The sequence below is a fragment of the Oreochromis aureus genome, linkage group 3 (genome assembly GCF_013358895.1).
Source record: "Oreochromis aureus strain Israel breed Guangdong linkage group 3, ZZ_aureus, whole genome shotgun sequence".
Taxonomy (NCBI): Eukaryota; Metazoa; Chordata; class Actinopteri; order Cichliformes; family Cichlidae; genus Oreochromis; species Oreochromis aureus.
Window position 1 is genome coordinate 47,112,278 of NC_052944.1, and position 26,040 is coordinate 47,138,317.

General features: G+C 40.9%; 1 protein-coding gene and 1 long non-coding RNA gene across 2 annotated transcripts in view; both read right to left on the bottom strand.

Annotated features, from left to right (window-relative positions):
* LOC120439406 (Fc receptor-like protein 5) overlaps positions 1 to 25,744 on the bottom strand; it is a 65,347-nt gene extending 39,603 nt beyond the window's left edge. The window contains exons 1-2 of the mRNA XM_039610350.1: positions 25,647 to 25,744; positions 24,234 to 24,354 (exon numbers count right to left, since the gene is read on the bottom strand). Of these exons, the coding sequence (XP_039466284.1) occupies positions 24,234 to 24,270 (37 nt within the window). The 5' untranslated portion in view covers positions 24,271 to 24,354; positions 25,647 to 25,744. The remainder of the gene's footprint in view (positions 1 to 24,233; positions 24,355 to 25,646) is intronic.
* Positions 18,685 to 19,701, bottom strand: LOC120439439. Its single transcript, XR_005612640.1, has 4 exons — positions 19,635 to 19,701; positions 19,426 to 19,494; positions 19,171 to 19,221; positions 18,685 to 18,914 (listed from the first exon to the last, which is right to left on the bottom strand). It is a non-coding gene; the product is annotated as an uncharacterized LOC120439439 (long non-coding RNA).
* Positions 25,745 to 26,040: the final 296 nt, after the last annotated feature.

The window sequence follows — 26,040 nt, forward strand, 5'->3', positions numbered from 1 at the left end:
AATGTGCATACTTACTGCATTTGAATCATTTTAACCATATGTAACCACCTGCATATTTGTTGGGGGGGGGGGGGGGGGGGTGATTTTGCCACCCCATTTGATTTCTTTGCCACCCTCATGCCACCCTAACAAAATTTCTCTAGAGCCGCCCCTGGCGTGGGGGCCCCTGGATTCTCTGCTGGGGTTTTCTCAATGGTATCAAGTCCATAATCATCCAGAAACTGCTCACATACTCTCTCTTACTGTGGCCGGGCATTGTTGTGTACTAAGAGGAACGCAGGACACACCAGCATAGGGTCTGACAAAGGGTCCAAGCTGCTATGGTCCCTGGGTCATGGATGCAGGGTTCAGACTTGTAGTTCTATATTCTTTCTACCATTATTTTGGTTATCTATTTATTACAGTGTTATATTCTGTGCTGCTTTTATTGTTGCTGGCGACTTCAACCACACCAACTTAAAGACAGTCCTCCCCAGATTCCACCAACATGTCTCCTGCCACACCAGAGGAGACAAGACTTTAGACTATGTTTATTCCAACCTGGCTGGAGCCTACAAAGCAACACCCCTCCCCCACATTGGACAATCGGACCATCTCTCCCTGTTCCTCACACCTAGGTATTCACCACTCATCCAACGTGTGAAACCTGCTGTGAGGACAATTAAAGTGTGGCCAGAGGGACAGACGCAGCGCTCAGGACAGATTTAAAACACAGACTGGAATATGTTCACCCACACATACCTGGACCAGTATGCCTCATCTGTACTGGATTACATCTCCGAAACCACAGACAGTGTCACCACCCAGAAACGGATCACCATGTACCCCAACCAAAAGCCTTGGATGAACCGGGATGTTCGTCTCCTCCTGAAGGCCCGCAACACTGCTTTTAGGTCAGGAGATGCACACGCCTACAGTACAGCCAGGGCTAATCTAAAGAAGGGCATCAAAAAGCCAAACACCATTACAAAAGAAGGTAGAAGAACACTTCTCCAACTCCAACCCCCGACGCATGTGGCAAGGACTCCAGACCATTACAGACAACAGGACAACCAAACCCTCCCCCACATCCTCTGATGTCTCCTTCCTCAATGAGCTCAACAACTTTTATGCTCGTTTTGAGCGAGGGAACCCCACAACCACAACCAAAACAGACATGATGCCAGACCACCAACCTCTGACTCTCTCCCCACCGATGTAGGAGCGGTGCTGAGCAGGATCAATGTCCACAAGGCTGCAGGTCCTGATGGCATCCCAGGCGTGTTCTCAGAGCGTGTTCTGGGAGCTTGCAGGAGTCCTGACAGACATATTCAATCTGTCCTTGGCCCACGCTGTGGTACCGGCCTGCTTCAAATCCACCTCCATCGTCCCGATACCCAAAAACTCCAACCCATCTAGCCTCAATGACTACCGCCCAGTAGCACTCACCCCCATCATCACTAAGTGCTTAGAGCAGCTGGTCTTAGCACACTTCAAATCCTGTCTCCCCCACCCTGGACCCCCACCACCAATTCGCATACCGCCAGAACAGGAGCACAGAGGATGCAGTCTCCATCACACTGCACTCTGTCCTCTCACACCTGGACAACAACAACACCTCGCCAGAATGCTGTTTATAGACTTCAGTTCAGCATTCAATACAATCCACCCTCACAACTCATCAGGAAACTGACAGACCTGGGCATCAGTTCCCTCATCTGCAAATGGTTACTGGACTTCCTGACCAACCGCCCCCAACATGCCCGACTGGATAACCGCTGCTCATCTACAATCACAATGAACACCGGTGTACCACAAGGCTGTGTGATGAGCCCTTTCCTCTACTCCCTCTTCACCCATGACTGCAGACCTGCCGATGGTTCTAACACCATCATTAAGTTTGCAGATGACACCACGGTGATTGGCCTCATCAGCGACAACGATGAGACCGCCTACAGAGAGGAGGTGGATTTTCTGGCTGAGTGGTGCGACACAAACAACCTGCTGCTTAACACCGAGAAGACCAAGGAGCTCATCGTGGACTACAGGAGGAATGCTGACCCACATCCACCCATCCACAATAAGGGGACGGCTGTGGAGCGTGTGAGCAGCTTCAAGTTCCTGGGAGTCCACATCTCCGAGGATCTCATCTGGACGACCAACTGCTCCAAGCTGGTCAAGAAGGCTCACCAGCGCCTCTTCTTCTTGAGGACTCTGAGGAAGAACCACCTGTCCTCAGACATCCTGGTGAACTTCTACCGCTGCACCATCGAGAGCATCCTGACCAACTGTAACAATCTGGTATGGGAACTGCTCTGCCTCGGACCGGAAGGCGTTGCAGAGGGTCGTGAAAACTGCCCAGCACATTGCCGGAGCACCACTTCCTGCCATAAAGGACATCTACAGGAAGCGGTGTCTGAAAAGGGCTGGGAAAATCATCAAAGACCCCAGTCACCCATCACATAGACTCTTCACCCTCCTGCCCTCTGGGAGGCGCTACAGGAGCCTCCGGACTAAGACCACCAGGTACCGGAACAGCTTCTTTCCTACAGCTGTCAGACTCCTGAACTCTGCCTCCTGACATCTGACCCACGTTAAACTCATGGACTGAACACACACACACCCACACAATGGACAACTGTACCCTCAAACACACAATAATAACATGGACTGAACCACCACTCACAACCACTAGCACTTTATATAGCCTCTGTAGAAATTATCCACATATCTCACTTATCTTAACTGCACTACTGTATAGTTCTGTGTAAATAATCATTCTGTACAATACAATAATTTTTAATTTTTAATCCCACAACTGTTTATAACTTGCATAGTTCACATTTCTGTATAACTGTATATCTCATATTTCTGTATAGTTTTTTTATTTTTTATTTTTTATTTTTTTATTTCATATTTATATCCTGTTCATAGCCTGTACATACTTATAGTTATAGAATATTCATAACATACTTCATACCGTGTACATTATAACATACCATAATAGACCCATTTCTGTAATATACTTACATATCTATATTATTGCTAACATATATTGTAATATATCTATATCACGGCTAAAGCACTTCTGGATGGATGCAAACTGCATTTCGTTGCCCTGTACCTGTGCATGTGCAATGACAATAAAGTTGAATTCTATTCTATTCTATTCTTTATTTTGGAAATCTAGCTTTCTGTTATTTCTTATTTTTTGCATGTTTTATTCATTTCCTGATATCTCATACAAGTTCCTCGTGGTATTACTTCATGCTTTCAGTTCTGAGATATCAGTTTTAGTTTTCATTTCAATGATTTAATTTCCTTTTTGCATTCACATTCTGTTCCTTCAGTTCCTCCATATTTGTTTTTTAGTGATTAGTTTTCTCTGACTGGTTCCAGCTGTCCTCCCACTCGTTTTCCCTCACTTCATTACCTGGTGCATATTTATTGTTTTAGTTTCTCCTTGTCCTTTGTCTTTGAATGCTTTGTTTTTCTTTGTTCTATGTTTTCTCTTTTACTGCTATTGTTTTATTCCTGGCTCCAGTCCTTGTTTTGCATTTTTATATTTTGAATAAACTCCAGCTCTGAAGCTGCTTTTGAGTTCATGTCCTGAAAGGTTCAAATGAGGTGCTTGAATGATCCTTATGTACAAGTTCAATAAGGAAGATCTATGGTCTCACATCTGTCTGCTCCCAGGTGCTGGCAGCTAAATCTAAGCTTTATCATTTCCACTTCCCCACGCTGTCAAGCTGTTTGTGTCATCACTGGTCTAGTCCAATTGCCTTCTCCAGGCCAGTCAGCATTCATGACACATAGTTTAAATCTCACTGCTCATCTGTCATTCACCTTTGCAGAAGCCTTTGTGCCACCCACCTCCTCCCCATCTTAAGGGGCGACCCTGGCTCAGGGGGTTGGGAAGCGCACCTGTAACCAGAAGGTCGCCGGTTCGATCCCCGGCTTGTCTGTCCTGGTCGTTGTGTCCTTGGACAAGACACTTTACCCTACCCCCTACTGGTGTTGGCCAGAGGGGCCGATGGCATGATATGGCAGCCTCGCCTCTGTCAGTCTGCCCCAGGGCAGCTGTGGCTACAACCGTAGCTTGCCTCCACCAGTGTATGAATGTGAGTGTGAATGAATAATGGCATTGTAAAGCGCTTTGGGTGCCTTGAAAAGCGCTATATAAATCCAATCCATTATTATTATTATTATCTCCACCTCTCATCACTCAAGCCACCTCCACCAGCATCTAGGCTCCAGGGTATCCTTCTCTAATCCGTTTCACAGCTAGGGTTCCTTTCTGCCGAGACAGACCATCGGAGTCTAACCACCAAATGTACGAGCGTGTTCAGCTGGTATATCTGCCAGAGGTGTTTACTTTGATGAGTCTAAAGTTTAGAATACATGTTGGTCTATAAATTGATTCCAGGATTTCTTTTTAAGTCCAACTGGAAAAATTATGGTGTTCAAAAACATTGACCAGTGGTGTATTTTTATGGAGGTGGCAGCCTCTATACATGGGCCTCCCCTGGTTCAACCTGATATCACACCATAATGTATACTAGACACACTGGTCCACCCAGATGTTGCAGTAAGTTGTAATACACTGCAATAACAGCAGAGGGAGGGATTTATGTCAAGGCAAGATAATAATAATCACAGAAAGCACTTAAATAGACATTATTAACCCATTTAACACATATATAAATATAAAAAACGTACATAAATTATTAGTGGTGATTAAGGAAACTGGAATGTTCTTCACTACTGGTCTACAGTTGTTTGCTCACTACTGGTGTCTTTGCTGCTGCTGCTGTAATGTTTGTATTCAGTAAAGCAAGTTCTGCATGCGTGTCCATTTCACGTTTTGGAGAGTCAAAGCGTGAAATGGACACAGTGGACCAGCGTGTCTATTACACGTTTTGCTGTGATACTGGGTTGACTGGTTACATCCCTGTAATTTAGACCTAAAATACACTGTGAACCCATTGATTCCATGCCCAAAGAAGGGCAACGAGCACAGAATAATTCAAGATATTCATCAACACTTTATTTGATTCTGACACTCCGAAGATGAACTTTAGTGATTTTTTTAGGTTCATAAAGAAAATTAAAAGTAAAAAAAAATTAATTAAAAATGGAGAATCATGGACAATCACATCAACAACATTCATGTTTAAAGTTTAATCATGTTCATCACAGATGTGAAGATTTACACTTGAGCATTAGTTTCATCCGTCTGAGATTTTAGATATATGTAAATGTGGAAGTGTTGGTGACCACGAAGCTGAGAGGAATAAACTTTAGTTTTATTCTGGTTGATTGTCATACAGCAGAGCCTTGATTCATGCTCAGGGACTGACTCGCCCCAAAACATCTAGAAAATGATAAAATAGTGCGTTGTAAGCGGTGTTGTACCAATTTCACTTTTTGTGTGCACATTGTTCTTCTCTTCATGTTGTAACATCTGAATTTATCAGTGACTTTGAGTAAATTATAAGTTGGAGAAAGGTCTCAGGTCTTTACTTTCTGCAGCACCAAAGCAGCAGCAGCAGGATCATAATCAACAGCAATCAAACAGTAAAACTGTCAAAGGGAAGACTGTAGACCTAAATAAAACTTAGACTCACACGACATTTTTCAACTGTTAAATAAGTCAAATTAAAGACAAACTCACAAAGCAAATTAAAATAAATATCTAAACATCTCAGAAATAGTGGGCAGCATGATAGAAGTGAGACCTGCTGTGATGTAAGGATTGGAGATGGTGGCACTGCCAGAAAGACGGATGGTGTGAAGATGTTTGGATTTTAACTGGGAGTGAGTGAGCAGATCTGAGGGACAGCCTGGGTTGAGCGGTTTGGAGACAAAGTTAGAGAGGCAAGGCTGAGATGGTTTGGACATGTGCAGAAGAGGGATGGGGGATATTTTGGACAAAGGATGCTGACGATGGAGCTGCCAGGCAGAAGGTACAGATGAAGACCAGAGAGAAGATTTTTGGATGAAGTCCAGGAGGACATGCAGGGGCTTGTGTGAATATAAAATATAAATAAAATATAACCAACCACCCAAAAATATAACTATGGAGTTCAATTTGACTGGATTTATAGACAGACAGAAAGGTCTTATTTGAATTAGAGTAATTTCCAAAGAATCAGTGGTACCTTATTTTGAAAATTGATTTTTTTAAAGTTATAACACTGTTCCTAATCTATTGACAGTGCTACAATGATAGAAAAAAAACTATAATTAAGTAAATAAAGCCTCATCCGTTCATCATTGTGCCAAAGTTTGGAAGTTTTTACAGCACAGTTGTTGAAGACGAAAGAAGAAGAGGAGGACGAAAAGTAGAAATGTGACAAAAAGCTGACTTTGCTGCTTGTCCTGTTACACTTTAACACAAAATATCAAATATCAAAATGAATAAAATTAGCAGCAATTAAAGGAACCAATAAAGCTGTAGATTAAGCTTCAATATAATTATAATTGTCTGTGTTCATAGTGCATAATTTAAATAAAAGCTTAATATAAACCTTTGGTTCTGAGTTTTATTTTACAAACATGATGTAGGATACAACAGAAATACAGCTCATAGCTAGAAATAAAAAACTCCAGAGAAAACACACACATACAAAATACATTCACTGATACATTCAAATCCATACAGCATGTGTTGCATCATTAAGTCTGACATAATGTAGGAGATCACATACAGCAATAATATTCACTGTTACCTGCATGTGACACAGCAAAAGCTGAATTTAAAATCAGATTATTAGCTGCTAAACATCAAGTGTTTCAAATGTCTTGTAGCTGCATTTTATATATTTTCTATAAAAGCTATAAATGCTCCCAGATAACATGGATACTAAATGGTAATACACATTTCTGCTAAACTAAGTGTACATTATACCATTTAATATTATTTCTAACAAACTGATACCACAGTGTCAGGGAGGAAATCAAAGAGAAAAATTAAACAGAAAATATATCAACAGAAAACAATTTTAAAAATATTTTAGACGTTTGGCTATAATGTGATGTAAAACCTGTCATATTGTCTCCTCAACAGAAGCTGTTGTCATCAGTCACTTTCCTCATTCTGTTGATGGTGAGCTGCTCTTTATGGACCTGACACAAAATCATAACAAACAGCTGTGAAACAGACTGATGCACATGTATGTAAATTATATACGCTGCCCTCTGACATGCATTACATTATGTGTGCAGTTTCATTATTCTAGAGAAACCAATAAAATAATCAATAAAAGCTTGATTAAGGGAATTTATAAAAACACGTTTTAGTCCACACAGGTTTAAAAAACACCCCAAAGTTTTTACTATTTCACACTCAGTTTTTACATTTCTTTTATTTTCTGCTTTAGCAAATCTTTCTGTATATCCTCGTCCTATCAGTCTCCTCCACCCAGGCATAATTCTTGACAGGGGTTTGTACACATTCATTAAAATGTTTTTTTTTTTATCAGACCAGTTCTGCATACACAGGAAGGAAACATGGAGGCAGAACATGACAAAGATAAGATCTGATGGCTGAGAACCAAAGTGACTCTTCAGTCACGAGGAGAGGCTCCACCTACTGTTGTGTCTCATAGCTCGCATAATTCAAACAGAAAGAATCACTTTCCACAGGAAGAACCTGGACCATCACACAGGTCACCCAGCTTCCTAAAGAAGAAGGCTGGGGCAGTATTTATGATACACAGTCAGTTATATTCAGAGCGCATTAAATGAACGCTCTCTTTCTGTGCATCCATGCTCGACAGCATAAAACTGTAAAATGTCCTCTCAGCCTGAAACAGATCTACAGGACATTAAAATTATCGTCTAATATAACTGAAACAAGTGAAACACACTGAGTGAGAAGATAAAACAGTTAAAGAGCTCCTGTAAAGATTTTATACCTGGGGTTGAATTTGGATTGACATTATAATAGTCAGAGCTCTCCTCTGGGTCACCACGGGGCTCTGTGGAGGTGATGAAATGAAAGCATTTAAAAAACAAACAGTTTTGCAAATGTAATATATTTTATGTTGGATACTCACGTGTCTTGTTAATCACTTTGAGCTGAATCACACATGAATCACCTTCTATTTGACCTGAAATAACATTATTATTTATTTTAATAATAATCACAGTTATTTTATAACAGCCTCCATGAGCTGTGAATGAATTAAAGTTCATACTGTACCAGTCTCAGTGTTTTTAGAGCCTCTGATTGTCTCATAGACACAACGATCACCTGCAGGTCAAAGAAAATTATTCTACTTATCATTGTTAATATTATTAAGTATTCTCACCAGTAACATTTACATTAAATGCTGTTATTGTCATAACTTTGTTTAATTCACCAGTGTTAAAACTGCAGCACAGTCTTGTTGCAAAGAGCATCAGAATCTTTTAAACTACATGAAAAGCTAACCATGAAGAAGAGAGGAGTACACCTGCTGCTGATCTTCATCCTGACTCACCCTCTGGTCATCAGCTGAACCTTTATTAAACACTTAAAAGAAGACATTTGCTTTTACATGGTTATGTTTTATACATTTTATACAACAGTTTCAGCTTCAGGCCTGCATGCTGCGTTTGTGTACATAAATAATTAAAGAGTAAAATTTCTGAGATCAGAGGAACAAAAAGTCTCACCTTTGGACTTCATGCAGCAACACAGCAAGAGCAGGAGGAAAATAAATGTGATTCCAGAAATTAGTCCAGCGATCATTAGAAATGAAGAGCTCTCAGAACTGAGCACAGCTGTTGTAAATAAGAAACATGAACTGTTGAATTCAATAATTCAGAAGCTGCTTTAAAGACAATAAATATGTTCAAGGTCTTTGGATTTTTTATTTCTTAAGGATGTGACTTTCAGTCACTGGTCACCTGCTGCAGTTTTTTAGGCCTCCCAACTCTTCATTTATTTCTGTGCCTTGTCCAGTGTTCTCAGATTTTTTAAGGACAGCCTGGACACCATGCTGAGATATGCCAAGTGTTCAGCTAAATAAAAACTCTATTGAAATCATTTTGCTGGTACTAAAATAATATTGTATCAAACTGTGTTATCTTCAGCATTTTTCATAGATTTAACAAAGAAAGGGAACAAATTATTTGTTTATGTGACAAGCTGCAAGTAACACAACATCTAAAGATAAAATTTAAAATTGTCTGTAAAACAGTGTCTGTAAAGTGTTTATTTCACAAAAAAATTCAAACATAGTGCAGAAATCGTTGCTTTGTTGTTATTGTATTTTAAAGTGGTCAAAACTGTTGGTCAAGGGACTCTTAGTGGAGGGAGTTTGTAATAATAAAAATAAAAATCATAGTTTTTTTCTTTTTATTAATTTATGTTATTATTTTACTCAAGTGATGAAGCAGCAAATCATCACTGTCCTCTTTATTCCAGCTAAATAATCATTACACAAAGTATCTGACAAACTATAAGTCTACTATCAGGTGCAGCTCTGTGTCTCACAAAAACAATATGATTTGCTTTCTAGACCATTTACTACTTCCTGTTCTGACCATTGTTATGTTTGTAAAATGAAGCTCAACAACAAACATGACTTACTTGATGCTGACAAGTTGAAGGCTTCACTCCACTCTGTTGAAGAATATGAGTCATCTCTGCGTCGACTCTTACACATGTAGTCTCCACTGCTGGACTCAGAAACATTGAATATCCAGTAATTATTGTGAGTCCACTGTGTGGTTTGGTTGGGTCCTCTCCATCTATACTCCCACTCAGTGGTTTCACCTCCTTCCTGCACCTCACATGTCAGACTGATCGTCTCACCGCTGAATATCTGAGGCCAGCTGGGTCGTCCTTTTACAACAACCTTATTGGAAACTGTTTATTAACAGTTAAGATACAAACAGAAACATCAGCTCAGCAGAGAAAACTTAACACTGTGTGTCTGAATGTGAATTTTAAACTAAAATGATTGAACTCACAGGTTATCTCAGTGGTGACATCATCACTTTTATCAGTGTAGTAATCTGGGTTTCCTCTTCTTCCTCTGCAGTGGTTGATTCCTCCTTCAGATACTCTGATTACTCTGTTTTGTTGATCATCTGTTCTGATTTGAACTTCAGTGTTTGGGTCACGTCTGAACCACTCATATTTCCAGCCAGCAGAGCTCCCCACAGAGCAGGTCAGTGTCACACTGCCCCCTACTGGTATGATTGTTGATCCTGGAGTCAGTGTGGCCCTGGGTTTACCTGCTGTTAGGGAAAAAGTAGAAGAAAACGAAAAAATTGGATTGTCATTTATGCTTAGAAATATTTACTCATATATGCTTAGAGTTTTATAATTAGTTGTAGATTGATAGAGGTTTGATCCGTAGTAGTCTGTGGAGACTCTGTGTGCCTCCCAGAGCACTCTGGCATGCACACACAACATAAGGTCATGAGAGAGGTTATATCTGCTCTTACTGATTTATGGTATAGGAGGACACCTACTCTGTATTTGGTTAAGTATAAGAGCCTTTTGTTTAGATGGACCGCTAGACTCCTGGCACCAGCTTTGGGGAGTCTTCACAGGTTCACATTCTCACACACACACACTTGTATATCTATGTGAAACGTTATATGTTAATGAACCTATGCATATTCATGTAAGCACAATAAAAGGAGTGCTACAGGGAACCTGGCTGAGAGTCCGACGGAAGTCAAGAGGGCGGAACGACACCTGGCTTAATTGCACAATGGTACATTTTAATAACAACATTTTTATAATTAGAATAGAATTCAACTTTATTGTCATGTCACATGTCACAGGTAAAGGCAACAAAATGCAGTTTGCATCCATCCAGAAGTGCTTTAGCCATAATATAGATATATTACAATATATATTAGCAATAATATAGATATGTAAGTATATTACAGAAATGGGTCTATTATGGTATGTTATATGTACACGGTATGAAGTCTGTTATGAATATTCTATAACTATAAGTATGTACAGGCTGTAGTGAGTACAAGCTATGTACAGGATATAAATATGAAAAAAACTATACAGAAATATGAGATATACAGTTATACAGAAATGTGAACTATGCAAGTTATAAACAGTTGTAGGATTAAAAATTATCGTATTGTACAGAATGATTATTTACACAGAACTATACAGTAGTGCAGTTAAGATAAGTGAGATATGTGGATAATTTCTACAGAGGCTATATAAAGTGCTAGTGGTTGTGAGTTTTGGTTCAGTCCATGTTATTATTGTGTGTTTGAGGGTACAGTTGTCCATTGTGTGTGTGTGTGTGTAGGTGGTTGTGGGTGTGTGTATGTTCAGTCCATGAGTTTAAAGTGGGTCAGATGTCAGGAGGCAGAGTTCAGGAGTCTGACAGCTGTGGGGAAGAAGCTGTTCCGGTACCTGGTGGTCTTAGTCCGGAGGCTCCTGTAGCGCCTCCCAGAGGGCAGGAGGGTGAAGAGTCCATGTGATGGGTGACTAGGGTCTTTGATGATTTTCCCAGCCCTTTTCAGACACCGCTGAAATAGTGGTGCTCCGGCGATGCGCTGGGCAGTTTTCACGACCCTCTGCAACGCCTTTCAGTCCGAGGTGGAGCAGTTCCCGTACCAGACTGTTATACAGTTGGTCAGGATGCTCTCGATGGTGCAGCGATAGAAGTTCACCAGGATGTCTGAGGACAGGTGGTTCTTCCTCAGAGTCCTCAAGAAGAAGAGGCGCTGGTGAGCCTTCTTGACCAGCTTGGAGCAGTTGGTCGTCCAGATGAGATCCTTGGAGATGTGGACTCCCAGGAACTTGAAGCTGCTCACACGCTCCACAGCCGTCCCTTTAATGTAGATGGGTGGATGTGGGTCAGCATTCCTCCTGTAGTCCACGATGAGCTCCTTAGTCTTCTCGGTGTTAAGCAGCAGGTTGTTTGTGTCGCACCACTCAGCCAGACGATCCACCTCCTCCCTGTACGCGACCTCATCGTTGTGACTGATGAGGCCAATCACCGTGGTGTCATCTGCAAACTTAATGATGGTGTTGGAACCATCAGCAGGTCTGCAGTCGTGGGTGAAGAGGGAGTAGAGGAAAGGGCTCATCACACAGCCTTGTGGTACACCGGTGTTCATTGTGATTGTAGATGAGCAGCGGTTATCCAGCCGGACATGTTGGGGGCGGTTGGTCAGGAAGTCCAGTAACCATTTGCAGATGAGGGAACTGATGCCCAGGTCTGTCAGTTTCCTGATGAGTTGTGAGGGATGGATTGTATTGAACGCTGAACTGAAGTCTATAAACAGCATTCTGGCGTAGGTGTTGTTGTTGTCCAGGTGTGAGAGGACAATTATGTACCCTCTACTATTTCATCAATTGGATGAGTGTTTAAACAGGGAAATTAGTAGTAAAAACATCCCAGCAGTGTTATTGCTGATGTCATCTACTTTCTCCTCTCACACAGGTCTGTAATGCATTTCCATTTATAATAGCTGCACAGACAAATCTCTAATAGCACCACTTTAAGTATACGACTTTTAACTCTTCATTTCTGGCCTTCATTACATATTATCATGTAACTACATGATTTATTAACTGCAGCAGTTTGCTTTGATTTGGCATCAGTCAATCTTCTTTCCACCCCATCAGAAGAAATCAGCATATCTCCCTCCCTTAGAAAAACGTATTGTTATGATTTAATGTTGTCAGTGTTTTGTTTTATGTTATGTTTAAGGATTTGTTCTCGTTTCCTGTTTTATTGTGAAGGTCTGCGTCTCATGTGAGTGTGTTCAGTTTTACCTCTGTCTCGTCTTGTTGATTATTCCCAGCTGTGTTCCCCACCTGTGTGTAATCTCCCTGTGTTTCCCTGTGTGTATTTAAGTCGCGTCTTCTGTCTGTGTGTTGGCTGGTCAGTCTGTGTATCCACCATGTCTCATCTGTGTGTTTCCCTGCTGCCAACCGTCATCTGTTTCTGCTCGCTGTTATTCGTGTTCAGGTTTGTGTTTCTGTTCAGGGTCAGTAGTTTAGTTTTCCCAGTATAGTTTAGTTCTCTGTTTACCATTTTGTCCATCTCTTTTGTTGTGTTTAATAAACCACCCTCACACCTTTACAAGTGCCTGCGTTTGGATCCTCTTTTAATTCCCACACGGCTCATCTCACTCGCCGTGACAGTACGGACCAGCCAGAGATGGATCCAGCAGCATTCACCCCACCCACGGAGCTTCGAGAGCTCACTTGTCTTTGCCTTAATGGCACCAGCCATTTTAGCCAACCTGGTTTTCCATTTTTAGCAAACCTCTTCTCACCCACAATCTGGTATTCATCTCCTTTTATGTTGCGGCTTTGAGCCGGGTCGTAGCAGAATTGGGGGCTCGTCCGGGATCCGTCTGTCTCCGCTGGAGGGTCCGGGGGGCCTGTCCAGCCTTCATTCTGTCTCCGCTGGAGGGTCCGAGGGGCCTGTCCAGCCTTCATCTGTCTTCGCTGGAGGGTCCGAGGGACCGCTTCAGCATTCCATCGTCGCTGGAGGGTCCGAGGGACCGCTTCAGCATTCCGTCTTCGCTGGAGGGTCCGAGGGACCGCTTCAGCATTCCGCCTTCGCTGGAGGGTCCGAGGTACCGCTTCAGCATTCTGTCTCCGCTGGAGGGTCCGAGGGGCCTGTCCAGCCTTCGTCTGTCTTCGCTGGAGGGTCCGAGTGGCCGCTTCAGCATTCTGTTTCAGCTGGAAGGTCCGAGGGACCGCTTCAGCATTCCGTCTTTGCTGGAGGGTCCGAGGGGCCTGTCCAGCCTTCGCCTGTCTTCGCTGGGGGTTCCGAGGGACCGCTTCAGCATTCCGTTGTCGTTGGAGGGTCCGAGGGACGGCTTCAGCATTCCGTCGGCGCTGGAGGGTCCGAGGGACCGCTTCAGCCTTCCGTCTTCACTGGAGGGTCCAAGGGGCCTGTCCAGCCTTCATTCGTCTCCGCTGGAGGGTCCGAGGGGCCTGTCCAGCCTTCATTCGTTTCCACTGGAGGGTCCGAGGGACCGCTTCAGCCTTCCGTCTTCGCTGGAGGGTCAGAGGGGCCTGTCCAGCCTTCGTCCGTCTCCGCTGGAGGGTCCGAGGGGCCTGTCCAGCCTTCGTCCGTCTTCGCTGGAGGGTCCGGAGGACCGCTTCAGCATTCCGTCTGCCTGTAGAATAGCGGCCAGTGCCTTGTGCGCTGGTCCTCCAGGACTACAGCATTCATGGCTCTCTAGGTCATGAATCAAACATTTTCATTTGGGGTTAAATGTTTGATTTTTGGGTGGGGGGAAATGTTATGATTTAATGTTGTCAGTGTTTTGTTTTATGTTATGTTTAAGGATTTGTTCTCGTTTCCTGTTTTATTGTGAAGGTCTGCGTCTCATGTGAGTGTGTTCAGTTTTACCTCTGTCTCGTCTTGTTGATTATTCCCAGCTGTGTTCCCCACCTGTGTGTAATCTCCTGTGTTTCCTGTGTGTATTTAAGTCGCGTCTTCTGTCTGTGTGTTGGCTGGTCCGTCTGTGTATCCACCATGTCTCATCCGTGTGTTTCCCTGCTGCCAACCGTCATCTGTTTCTGCTCGCTGTTATTCGTGTTCAGGTTTGTGTTTCTGTTCAGGGTCAGTAGTTTAGTTTTCCCAGTATAGTTTAGTTCTGTTTACCATTTTGTCCATCTCTTTTGTTGTGTTTAATAAACCACCCTCACACCTTTACAAGTGCCTGCGTTTGGATCCTCTTTTAATTCCCACACGGCTCATCTCACTCGCCGTGACAGTACGGACCAGCCAGAGATGGATCCAGCAGCATTCACCCCACCCACGGAGCTTCGAGAGCTCACTTGTCTTTGCCTTAATGGCACCAGCCATTTTAGCCAACCTGGTTTTCCATTTTAGCAAACCTCTTCTCACCCACAATCTGGTATTCATCTCCTTTTATGTTGCGGCTTTGAGCCGGGTCGTAACAGTATCTTCATAACTTACACACTAATATCAACATTTCGCACATCACTGCATTAATAAAACAAACTCATCCATTATTCCTGAGATAAAATGTATAAAAACATGTAATCCATGAACAAAAACCCTTCAAACAGTTCGGCCCCCTGTGGAGGAAAAAATGTCTGTCGCAGTCGTAAAATGTTGTTTTCACATTAGAGATGTGTTCACATTCACAGCACACAGCAGAAACTATGTTCACATCACTGGGCTCTCTACACCATTTCAGCTGCACAGACGTCACAGAGTCACCATCTCTGTTTCTAGGCTGCCACAATAAACCAGCTCAACAATGAAAACATTAGATTGGTCAATGGTAACTTTATTGTCCCTAACGGGAAATTGATTTGCAGTATGTCCGTACAAACAAACAAACAGACAACCAACACATCACATACACTCACCAAAATAATATAATATAAGCCTGATAAAACAACCTAGATTTTTCATCAAAAAAGTGCAATGTGCAATGGCAACAACACTTATGGTTTAGTGTTATTAACTGTGATAATAGCACTAGGTACAAAAGACAGTCTATGTCTCTTTGTCTTCACTGCAGGCACTTTATAATGACGACCTGATGGAAGCAGTTGAAAATCATTAAAGAGAGGATGATGTGAACACAACAGGACAACAACAGGCCTCAGGTCCACAAGCTGGACCTGAGGCCTCCTGAAATCTTGCTAGCCACTTTAACCAGGTTGTTAAGTCTGGTCTTATTATTCAGGGACATATTACCGTACCCAGCAATGATACAGAAAGTTAAAACAGATTCAATAAAACTTTTATAAAAAGAGTCATCATTTCAGATGAAACATTAAAACCTCTCAACCTCCTTAAAAAGTACAGTCTTTGTTGAACCTTTTCACTGTAGCAGCAAGATGTGACTCAAAGCACAGAGCCTTATCAAGAACAACCCCAAATACTTATAACTGTCCACCAGTTCAATGGCTGCACCATTTACCACTGTTAGTGCAGGATGGGGGGATGTCTTCCTGAAGTCAATAACCATGTCCTTGGTTTTTAAGGTGTTAATCATTAAGAATGACTGATCACACCACGAAACAAACTCATCCACAACAGGCCCATGGGAATCCTCTTCACCATGAAGGAGGCTTACAATGACTGTGTCATCTGCATATTTAATGATATGCCTGTTGGCCTGTGTACTGCGACAGTCATTAGTGTACAAAATATACAGTAGAGGAGAGAGACAACAACCTTGTGGTGAGCCAGTAGAAGAGTTCAGCTGTTTGGAAAAACAGCCGTTTACTCTCACACACTGAGATCTGTCAGTTAAAAGTCTAAAATCCAACCAACGAGATTAAAATCAAGTTTAAACTGGTTAAGAAGCTTATCAACTAAAAGATGTGGCTGGATAGTATTAAAAGCTGAAGAAAAATCAATAAATAAGAGCCGAGCATGAGCTTTGGCGCCATCAAGATGGCGATAAAGGTAGTTCAACAGAGTGACCACTGCATCATCCACACCTCTACAAGGCCTGTATGCAAATTGTAGTGGATCTATAAGCTTCTCTACTTGCTGCAGGATCTCCTTCCTGACAAGTTTTTCAAAGGACTTCATCACTAAGGATGTTAAAGCGACAGGCCTAAAATCATTTAATGATGTAGGTTTTGTGGTCTTAGCAACTGGAGAAATAATTGATTTTTTCCATACCTCTGGAACCTTCTGTTGCTGAAGAGATAAAAGAAAGATATAATAAAAAATACTGCATAATTGCTCAGCGCATGTTCTAAGCACCTGGCCACATATATTATCAGGACCTGGACTTTTATTAGTCTTACTCATTTTAAAAAGATTTCCCACCCTTCTTTCATCAAAGAACAAAGCTGGGGGGCCCTGGTGCTCTCTATTAAGAAATCAAGTGTTTTCCCTGGATTATAATTATCATTAAATCTCAAATAAAATCTATTCAGCTCATTAGCTAACTGAGAGTCTGAACTAAAACCAGGGAGACTTATCTTATTACAGTCACTGAAACAGTGACCAGTCATGTGTTTCATGCCTGCCCAGGCCACCCTTAAGTTATTGCTACCCATCTCCGCCTCTACCTTATCCTTGTATTTTATTTTGGCTTTTTTAATTTCTGATCTGATCTCCTTCCTAATTTCTCTAACTTTCAAGATATTCCCTTCAATAAAAGCTTTTTTCCTTTCATGAATATATTTTTTAGCTGGATGGCGATATAAGATATATATCGCGATATTTTTTTTAAAGCCATAAAGTAAGAACAAAAAGAGAGTTATTAGTCAAAGCTGTGTCCCAGATGTCACACAGGCACTTTTATTAACATACAGCATAGATGTACATGAAAAAATTACTCAAAAATAAAATATCAGCATTTATTAAATAATAATGCTGCATAAATAAAATAAAACAATGTTGTTTTTGTGCATAACAAAGAGCTCACAATTGTGCAGTCAAAATGTAAACTAACAGACGCTGAGCATAATAACAAAGACAGATTTCACAGCTGCTCTGTTCCCAACTTCTACTGCGTGACTGACAGCCTGGAGTTTGAAATCCTCTTTGTAACCATGTCTCTGAACAGGTGCCATTTATGGTCCTTATACACACACAATACGGTAATATTACGTTGAAGCACAGTACATATCACTCCGCGAGGCTCCAGACTATGGTAGCCGTAATGCTCCAACAATCTTCATAGCTTACCAAAGTCGTACTAAAACATTTTTTGACAGATTGCTGAGCGCCGTGTACCTCATAAAATGGGTTCAAGGTCAGTAAGCACAACCAGAATTCATACATAAGGTACACTGTCAATTTGTGAGATTAAAGGATTTTAGTGGAAGCTTATAGTCTGAAAAATACAGTATATGAGTTTTGTAAGGTGGTTTAATTTGGGGCAGGAGGCTGGGAGACTTCGCGGTCTGGGATACAGCACGCAGTTTCACACACTCTTCATTTTCCACTTTATGGCGCTGTTGTAAATGGTGAAAATACTAGTAGTGCTCCAACCTTTTAGTCAGGACGCTTTCCCGACATTCTCTACAGAATACATTATTCTGTTGCTCATCTGACACTACAAATAATAGAAATAATAATAATAGTGATCTCCAAATGTTTTCTTTTTACCAACCAGCACCTCTTTGATAGCTGCCGTGTCCATCTTGTGCTGCCTGTAGGTGAAGCGATGGGGGAGGGGGAGTTGTGTTTAGTGAAGGAGAGAGGCGAGGCAGAGTAACGAAGCGTAGAGACAAAAGTGGACGAAAGAGAGGCAAACTTGCGGCTCTACAAGTATAATTGTTACGTAACATAGACTATAATAATATAAACGATATTGTCACAGCTTATATCTCGTATAAAAATTAACCCGAATATGAATGGTAATATAACCCTTGTGATGGGTAATGAGTTTCAACCCAATTTTTGTCATTTTAACTTTAAACACTGGTCAATTTAAACCAATTTTTTGGATAGTTATTCTAACCCATTGTGCTGGATCAAACCAATGACCCAACCCCGTTGAGTTGAAACAAGCCAGGGTTGGCACTAGGTTACAAATTAGGTTATTTTTAACCCAGCAGTTTTTAGTGTGTACTAAAAGTTTCCATTGCAACTTCCCAAAGCTGGAAGATTTAAAACCATTGTCAAATAACAGTTAAAACATAAAAGGTATTCAATTTACTGCTTTATGGAAAAACCGATATAACAAATGTATTAAAAAATTTTAAATTATGATTATAAAATAATCAATATTCATAATTAAACTCACTAATTATCATGTTTGGTAAGCCTATCCCGGGTAGGGTAGACTAGTCACTTGATTTGGTTCCTTTGGGGTCGACCAAGACGAAACCCAGGGCAGACCCAGAATACACTTGAGAGATTAAGTCTCTCGGCTGGCCTGCGAGCACCTCAGCGTTCCCGCAGATAAGCTGGAGGAGGTGGCTGGGGAGACGGAGGTGTGGGCTTCTCTGCTTTGGCTGCTGCTACCCTGACCCAGACCTGGATAAGTAGAAGAAAATTAAATGATGGATGGATAAACATAAATAATGTTTATTTTTGTTTGTTTGTATATTTCATTTCTCTTATTTTGTGTATTCACGTCTCTTGTTCATAAGAGCTGAATCACAGACATTGGTGTAATCACCTTCTGGTGACCTTCAATTACAAAATTATAGTTGATTTTAATAATAGTCACAGTTCTTTTATAACCACACAGCTTCCACAAACTGTGTGTAAAGTCAAGTTTATACTGTACCATTTTCTGTGTTTTTAGACCATCTGATAGACTCATAGACACAACGGTCACCTGCAGGTCAAAGAAAATTATTCTTCTCATTGCTGTGAGCCTAATTTAAGCATAAGTATTCATGCAAGTAGCATTTATATTAAATGTTGATATTGTTGTAGCTTCATTTAATTCAACAGTGTTAAAACCACAGCAGATGTTAAAGTACAGTCTTGCAAATTGCTTCAGAATATATTCTATATTTGAACCAGAGAGAGTGCTAACCATGAAGAAGAGAGGAGTATACTTGCTGTTGATCTTCTACCTGACTGACCCTCTGGTCATCAGTAGAACCTTTAAAACAAAACAAAAAATAGAAATAAGACATTTGCCTTTGCATGGAACAGTTTCCTCCTCATGTCTGTATGCTGCATCTGTGTACTTAAATATTTAAAGAGTAAAATATCTTATATCAGAGGAACAAAAATGCTCACCTCTGGATTTTCTGTAGCAACAGAACAAGAGCAGCAAGAATGTAAATATGATTCCAGAAATTATTCCAATGATCATCAAAACACGAAATGATGAGCTTTCAGGACTGGGCACAGCTGTTGTAAATTAGAAACATGAACTGTTAACTACAATCAACTCAAGTGAATTTGCCGTTTGAATAACAATGAAAGTTGACTTCTAAAGAAAAATAGATCAACTAAACAGGCAGATTCCAAGACAGCTCTGCAACATCAAGAGCACTACTCTCACTATATGTTTAGGTTTACCAGGCCTATCTAGCATCCTCCCCTGTTACCTGATGCAAATTACCACTGACTGGTGATTAGTTAATAAATGGCACACTTTCAGTTACTTCCCGTTTTTGTCTTTTGTGGTCTGCATTTGGGTCCTCACCTAAGAGAATCGACACAATCTGCCTCTGCATATCGTGACAAACCCAGTGGGAAGCAATCCTCTCTTTCACTGGTAAAAAAAACAAAAAAACACATGCAGCAAACCGAGGGTACTAGGACATCCACCCCTGTCTGGCAACTCTTGCCACGGGCAACCCAAGAGTCTCTCCAGGAGACTTGTTCTAGATCCTCAGCCGTGCATTGAGGTGAGCCAAACTGCAGCTCTGTCAATCTGTCAAACTCATGCACTAGCTCTGCCTCCTTCCACACCAGGGAGGTAATTGCTAGTTTCAGCAACGGGGAGTTGGACACCCGGTTGCGCCGTAAGATGGCTGCACCGACGAGAGCTCCCAGTCATCTCAGCAAAAATGTTATTTATTTTGTACTGCTTTCTATTTCTGTGCGCACAGCACGATCATACACTCGGTATGACAGACAGGTTCTCCCCAAATACTATCAGCACATCTCCTTCCCCACAAGAGGTGATCAAACATTGGACCATTGTTACACTCCATTCAAAGAGTGCTACAAACCCCTCCCCCGCCCAGCTTTTGGTAAGGCAGACCATTGTTCCATACTGCTGCTGCCTGCATACAGACAAAGACTAAAACAGGAAAAACCAGCTTCCAGGGTTATTTACAAATGGGACAGTGAGGCTGAGGAGGTCCTGCAGGACTGCTTTGAGACAACTGACTGGCAGATATTTGTGGATGCAGCTGATGGCAACATCAATGAACTCACAGACTCTGTCACTGGATATATTGGAAAGTGCATGGATGATATCATCACAAAAACCACTGTCTGCATATATCCAAATCAGAAACCCTGGGTAAATAAAGACGTTCATGCCAAGCTAAAAGTGCGGACCTCTGCCTTTAACTCCGGGGATGCTGATGCTTATAAAGCAGCCAGGTATGACCTCTGAAAGTCCATAAAAAAGGCCAGAAAGGACTACAGGGACAAAATGGAGTCCAGCTACCACAGCTTTGACACCAGGCGACTGTGGAATGGACTGCGCTGCATCACTGACTACAAGAAGGACAACACAGTCAGTGTTCAGCCCACTGCATCTCTCGCAGACGAGCTTAACAACTTCTATGCTTGTTTTGATGCAGACAACAGAGAGCAGATCCTCTACCCTCAGGAGGACAGTGAGGCTGTAACTTTAACTCTGAAAACAGAAGCTGTGAGATGGACCTTTAAAAAGGTCAATCCTCACAAAGCTCCAGGACCAGACGGCATCCCAGGCCGGCTACTCAGAGTGTGTGCAGACGAGCTGGCAGAGGTGTTCACCAACATCTTCAACCTCTCCCTGAGGCAGTCAGGGAGATGATGATCAGTGGGTGTTGATCAATGGTCATGAGAATTTGCATAATTATGATGAAGGAACAATGGGCTGGGAGGTCAGTTCCTTCATCATAATTATGCAAATTCTCATGACCATTGATCAACACCCGCTGATCATCATCAGTCATTATGCAAATGTACTGTTTATAAGGTTTGGGGAAACCTGCAGTCAGCTTAGACTGAAGAAGTCACTTGGATGAGTGACGAAATGTTTCTCCCACAAAACGCTACGTCCAGATGAACCAGTCTTGGGGAGTAATGGAATACATGTACCAGCGTTACGTATTTAAAATACAGAATATGAGTAACTGTATTCCGTTACAGTTACTGTTTAGAAAGGTGGTATTCAGAATACAGTTACTTTGTTGAAATAAATGGATTACACGGCGGTACTTTCCTGTTTCATATGTTAGTCTATACTCTCTCTGTTTTTGGTAATTCCACGCAGGTGGAAACCCAAACAAAACACGCATTAAGAGGCTCTAATGCCTGTGTCTCAATCTCGCGGCCCATGTTATCTCTACTTGCGGCCCGGATAATGACATGAAGAAATATTTTTAAAAATTATTGTTCAAAGTGATTTAATATGAAGGCAATAAGCAGAGTGTTACAGGCATAGCCCTAAAGAATGTAGCCTCATGGGCAGTGTAGCCCAGTTGTAAGTAAGCTATTAAGACTCGACTGTACACTGTGTTCGCGTTTTCATCCGAAACAATAAGTTCCCTTAGAGCAGCCTACAGTTCAGAGCCGCTGACCTGTTTTATAATAGCATATAATAAACTATTATAAAAAATAGTTTTTTATTGATAGTTTTCTATACCAGATCGCTGCAAAAAGTGCAGCATTACCTAATGTCCACCCTACTGTTACTCATTTTATATTAAGATTTTAAAATCTAGTTGGTATTGGTATGGTGAGTAGCCTTCAGTAATAGTAATAAATCACACAGCAATAGTACATTCATGTAGTTGCAAAAAGCATGATAATATATTAAGTAATCCAAAGTATTCAGAATACGGTACTCTAATTGAGTAACGTAACGGAATACATTACAAAATACATTTTGGGGCATGTATTCTGTAATCTGTAGTGGAATAAATTTTTAAAGTAACCTTCCCAACACTGAGATGAACGGAATCAACTTTTGGAGATTTACTTACCTGGATGATTGAGCATGCATCAAGACCCTGACAGACCAACCTTCAGCAGGTCTGGCAGTAATATCACGGCAATATATCAGGTCTTGGTATGGGAGTGAAACTAAACTCAGCATTGTAATAAAAAAATGTGGTTGATCACAGTTAATAACATGATTTAACAAGGTGGGGGCAATCCCTTTTTCCAGGCCAGGTAGGTCTGGATTTTTCCCCATAACAATAAAACCTTTCATTTAGAATCTGTATTTTCTGTTTACTTGTGTCATCTGTTTCTAATATTAAATTAAACTTGATTTATGATCTGAAACATTTAAGTGTGACAAACATACAAAAATAGGAAATCTGGAAGGGGCAAACACTTGTTCACACCGCTGCCCATTTCAAATAAAAATTTTCAACTCACAGGTTATCTCAATGGTGACATCATCACTTTTATCAGTGTAGTAATCTGGGTTTCCTCTTCTTCCTCTGCAGTGGTAGATTCCTCCTTCAGATACTCTGATTACTCTGACATTAAAATCATCTGTTCTGATTTGAACTTCAGTGTTTTGGTCACGTCTGAACCACTCATATTTCCAGTCAGCAGAGCTCCCCACAGAGCAGGTCAGTGTCACACTGCCCCCTACTGGTATGATTGTTGATCCTGGAGTCAGTGTGGCCCTGGGTTTACCTGCTGTTAGGGAAAATAAAATATGTATACATATGATCTATAATGAAGTAATAAGAACACAGGTCCTGGCTAAAAAAAATTTTCAAAGCACCTTCCATGTAAACATTAATTAAGTGTATACACTCTATTTTATAACTCAGATGAATATTTGAACTGGGATTATATTTATTGGACATGGTCACTGAAGACTTACCCAACACAGTTAGGGAGACAGTATTACTGTTCTTTGTATAATGTGATTTCTTCCTACGACCAAAGCACTGGTATGTACCAGTATCAGAGACAGACTTAATTTGTTTTCTGTAGTTCTTGTATGTGTTGTACTGGATAAAGGCTCTGTTGAGTTTGTATTCCCAGTCAGTGTGTTCTCCTTCCTTCATGTCACATTTGAAGTAAACAAACTCTCCGATGAAAATGGTCGAGCTGGGTTTAACAGTTAGCACAGCATCTAGAATCCAACACAAACACAACATCATTGATCTAAAACACTTTTATGTACTTTACTAATCAAAATCTGTTCTGACATGTTCGTAAAATGATACATTTGTTGAGAAACAAACAGAAGTGGAAAGTGCTTAAAGTTGATGCAGTAGATTAAGATTCATCTTAACTAAATAAAGAAATGTAAGTGCAAACTGTTCAGTCACCTTGAGCGTGTCCGCTGCAGAGGAGCGTACAGAGAACTGCAATAAAGGAAGAAACTTCACACATCATCAAACTGAAGACTCACTCAAACATGGCATCAATAAACACATGTGGTGTTACCAGAGGCTGCTATGATTGGTTTAAATTATATATTTAATGTAAAATGCATCAAATTATCACTGATGAAGAAACAAACATTTCTTAGATAAACTAAACCAGTGTCAGTTTACTGAAATCTAATCCAGTCTACAAACAACCATGTTGAGAACAAAACATGAACTGAAATGCTGCAAATGACTGAAACTCTGTCATTTTACTAAAACATGTTCATCAGTCAGCATGAATCAAAGGAAGAAGTGATGCACTCACAGAATAGGCCCAGCTCACAGAGGAAAGTGGGTCCCATCCTCACATCCAGCTGTGACACGTCTGAAAACTTCTACGACTTTGTGTGAAGAGAAAGAAGAAGAAGCACACGAGACGCTGAGAACTGTGAAGAAAACAAAGACTTTAAAACTTCTTCTTCTCTCTGCCTCCTTCCTTTTACACAGAACTATCACACCTTAACAAACTCTGTCTGCAGCATGATTTGACATGTGTTTACTCTCCTGCTGCTGCAGAAACAAATTAGGAAGATTTTAAAGAAACTAAGCAATAATAATCAAGTTTTATCATACAGATGTGAGCTGAGTAGTGAAAGACAGAAAACGAGCAGATTACAAGTCATTTTGTTTCCTATGTCTGCTCCTCCTCTGCTTGTTGTGTTTATAGGAGCTTTGCCACCAACAGTGTTGGGGAGTAACGGAATACATGTACTGGCGTTACATATCTAAAATACAAAATATGAGTAACTGTATTCTGTTACAGTTACCGTTTAGAAAGGTGGTATTCAGAATACAGTTACTTTGTTGAAAGAAATGGATTACACGGCAGTCTTTTCCTGTTACATATGTTAGCCTATGCCCTCTGTATTTTTGGTAATTCCACGCAGGTGGAAACCCAAACAAAACACGCATTAAGAGGCTGTAATGCCTGGGTCTCAATCTCGCGGCCCATGTCATTATTAAGTCAATTATTTTTCAAAAAAATTTTTAATATGAAAGCAACAGACAGAGTTTTACAGGCATAACCCTAAAGAATGTAGCCTCATGGGCAGTGTAGCCCAGTTGTAAGTAAGCTGTTAAGAATCGACTGTACACTGTGTTTGTGTTTTCATCCGAAACAATAAGTTCCATTAGAGCAGCCTACAGTTCAGAGCTGCTGACCTGTTTTATAATAGCATATAATAAACTATTATAAAAAATAGTTTTTTATTAATAGTTTTCTATATCAGATCGCTGCAAAAAGTGCAGCCTTACCTAATGTCCACCCTACTGTTACTCATTTTATATTAAGATTTAAAAATCTAGTTGGTATTGGTATGGTGAGTAACCTTCAGTAATAGTAATAAATCACACAGCAATAGTACATTCATGTAGTTGTAAAAAGCATGATAACGTATTAAGTAATCCAAAGTATTCAGAATATGTTACACTCATTGAGTAACGTAACGGAATATGTTACAAAATACATTTTTTGGCATGTATTCTGTAATCTGTAGTGGAATACAAAAAAAGTGATTATAATTGGTGGCCAGTGTTGGAAAGTAACCTTCCCAACACTGGCCACCAAAAATAATCCCTCTCACAGATGCTCCATCACAGAAATACGTCCTTCTGATGGGTTCAAACTGCTGTAGATGAAGAAAAGTGATTAAAAGCATTAGCAAGCAAGAGAACATACCTTTAGTATTTTCCTCCTGCCATAGATATTTTAATCATCCAGTAGGTTGCTGCTGCTAATTTTCAAGGAGTCTTGAATTGCTTCTTATACACTAAGAGCTGCAGCAGAAAATCTTTAAATTGCTTCAAATATAAAATAAATACATTTTCGTCAAAGCTTAGCTTCATAGCTTCAACTATCAGTTGACAAATAGCGGTGTCATACTCACCATAAGCAGATGTTCACATCAGTTTATCCATGCACTCTCTCACACAACAATAAAATCTGTAACTAAAAATGTTTTTATCTTAACTGATCAAACTGAGCTTTACTAATGTAAATTATTCAATTAAACCCCTGTAGACTCTTTTAACTTGTCTTTCCCTTGTGATGTTCCGGTTTGATTATTAAGTGT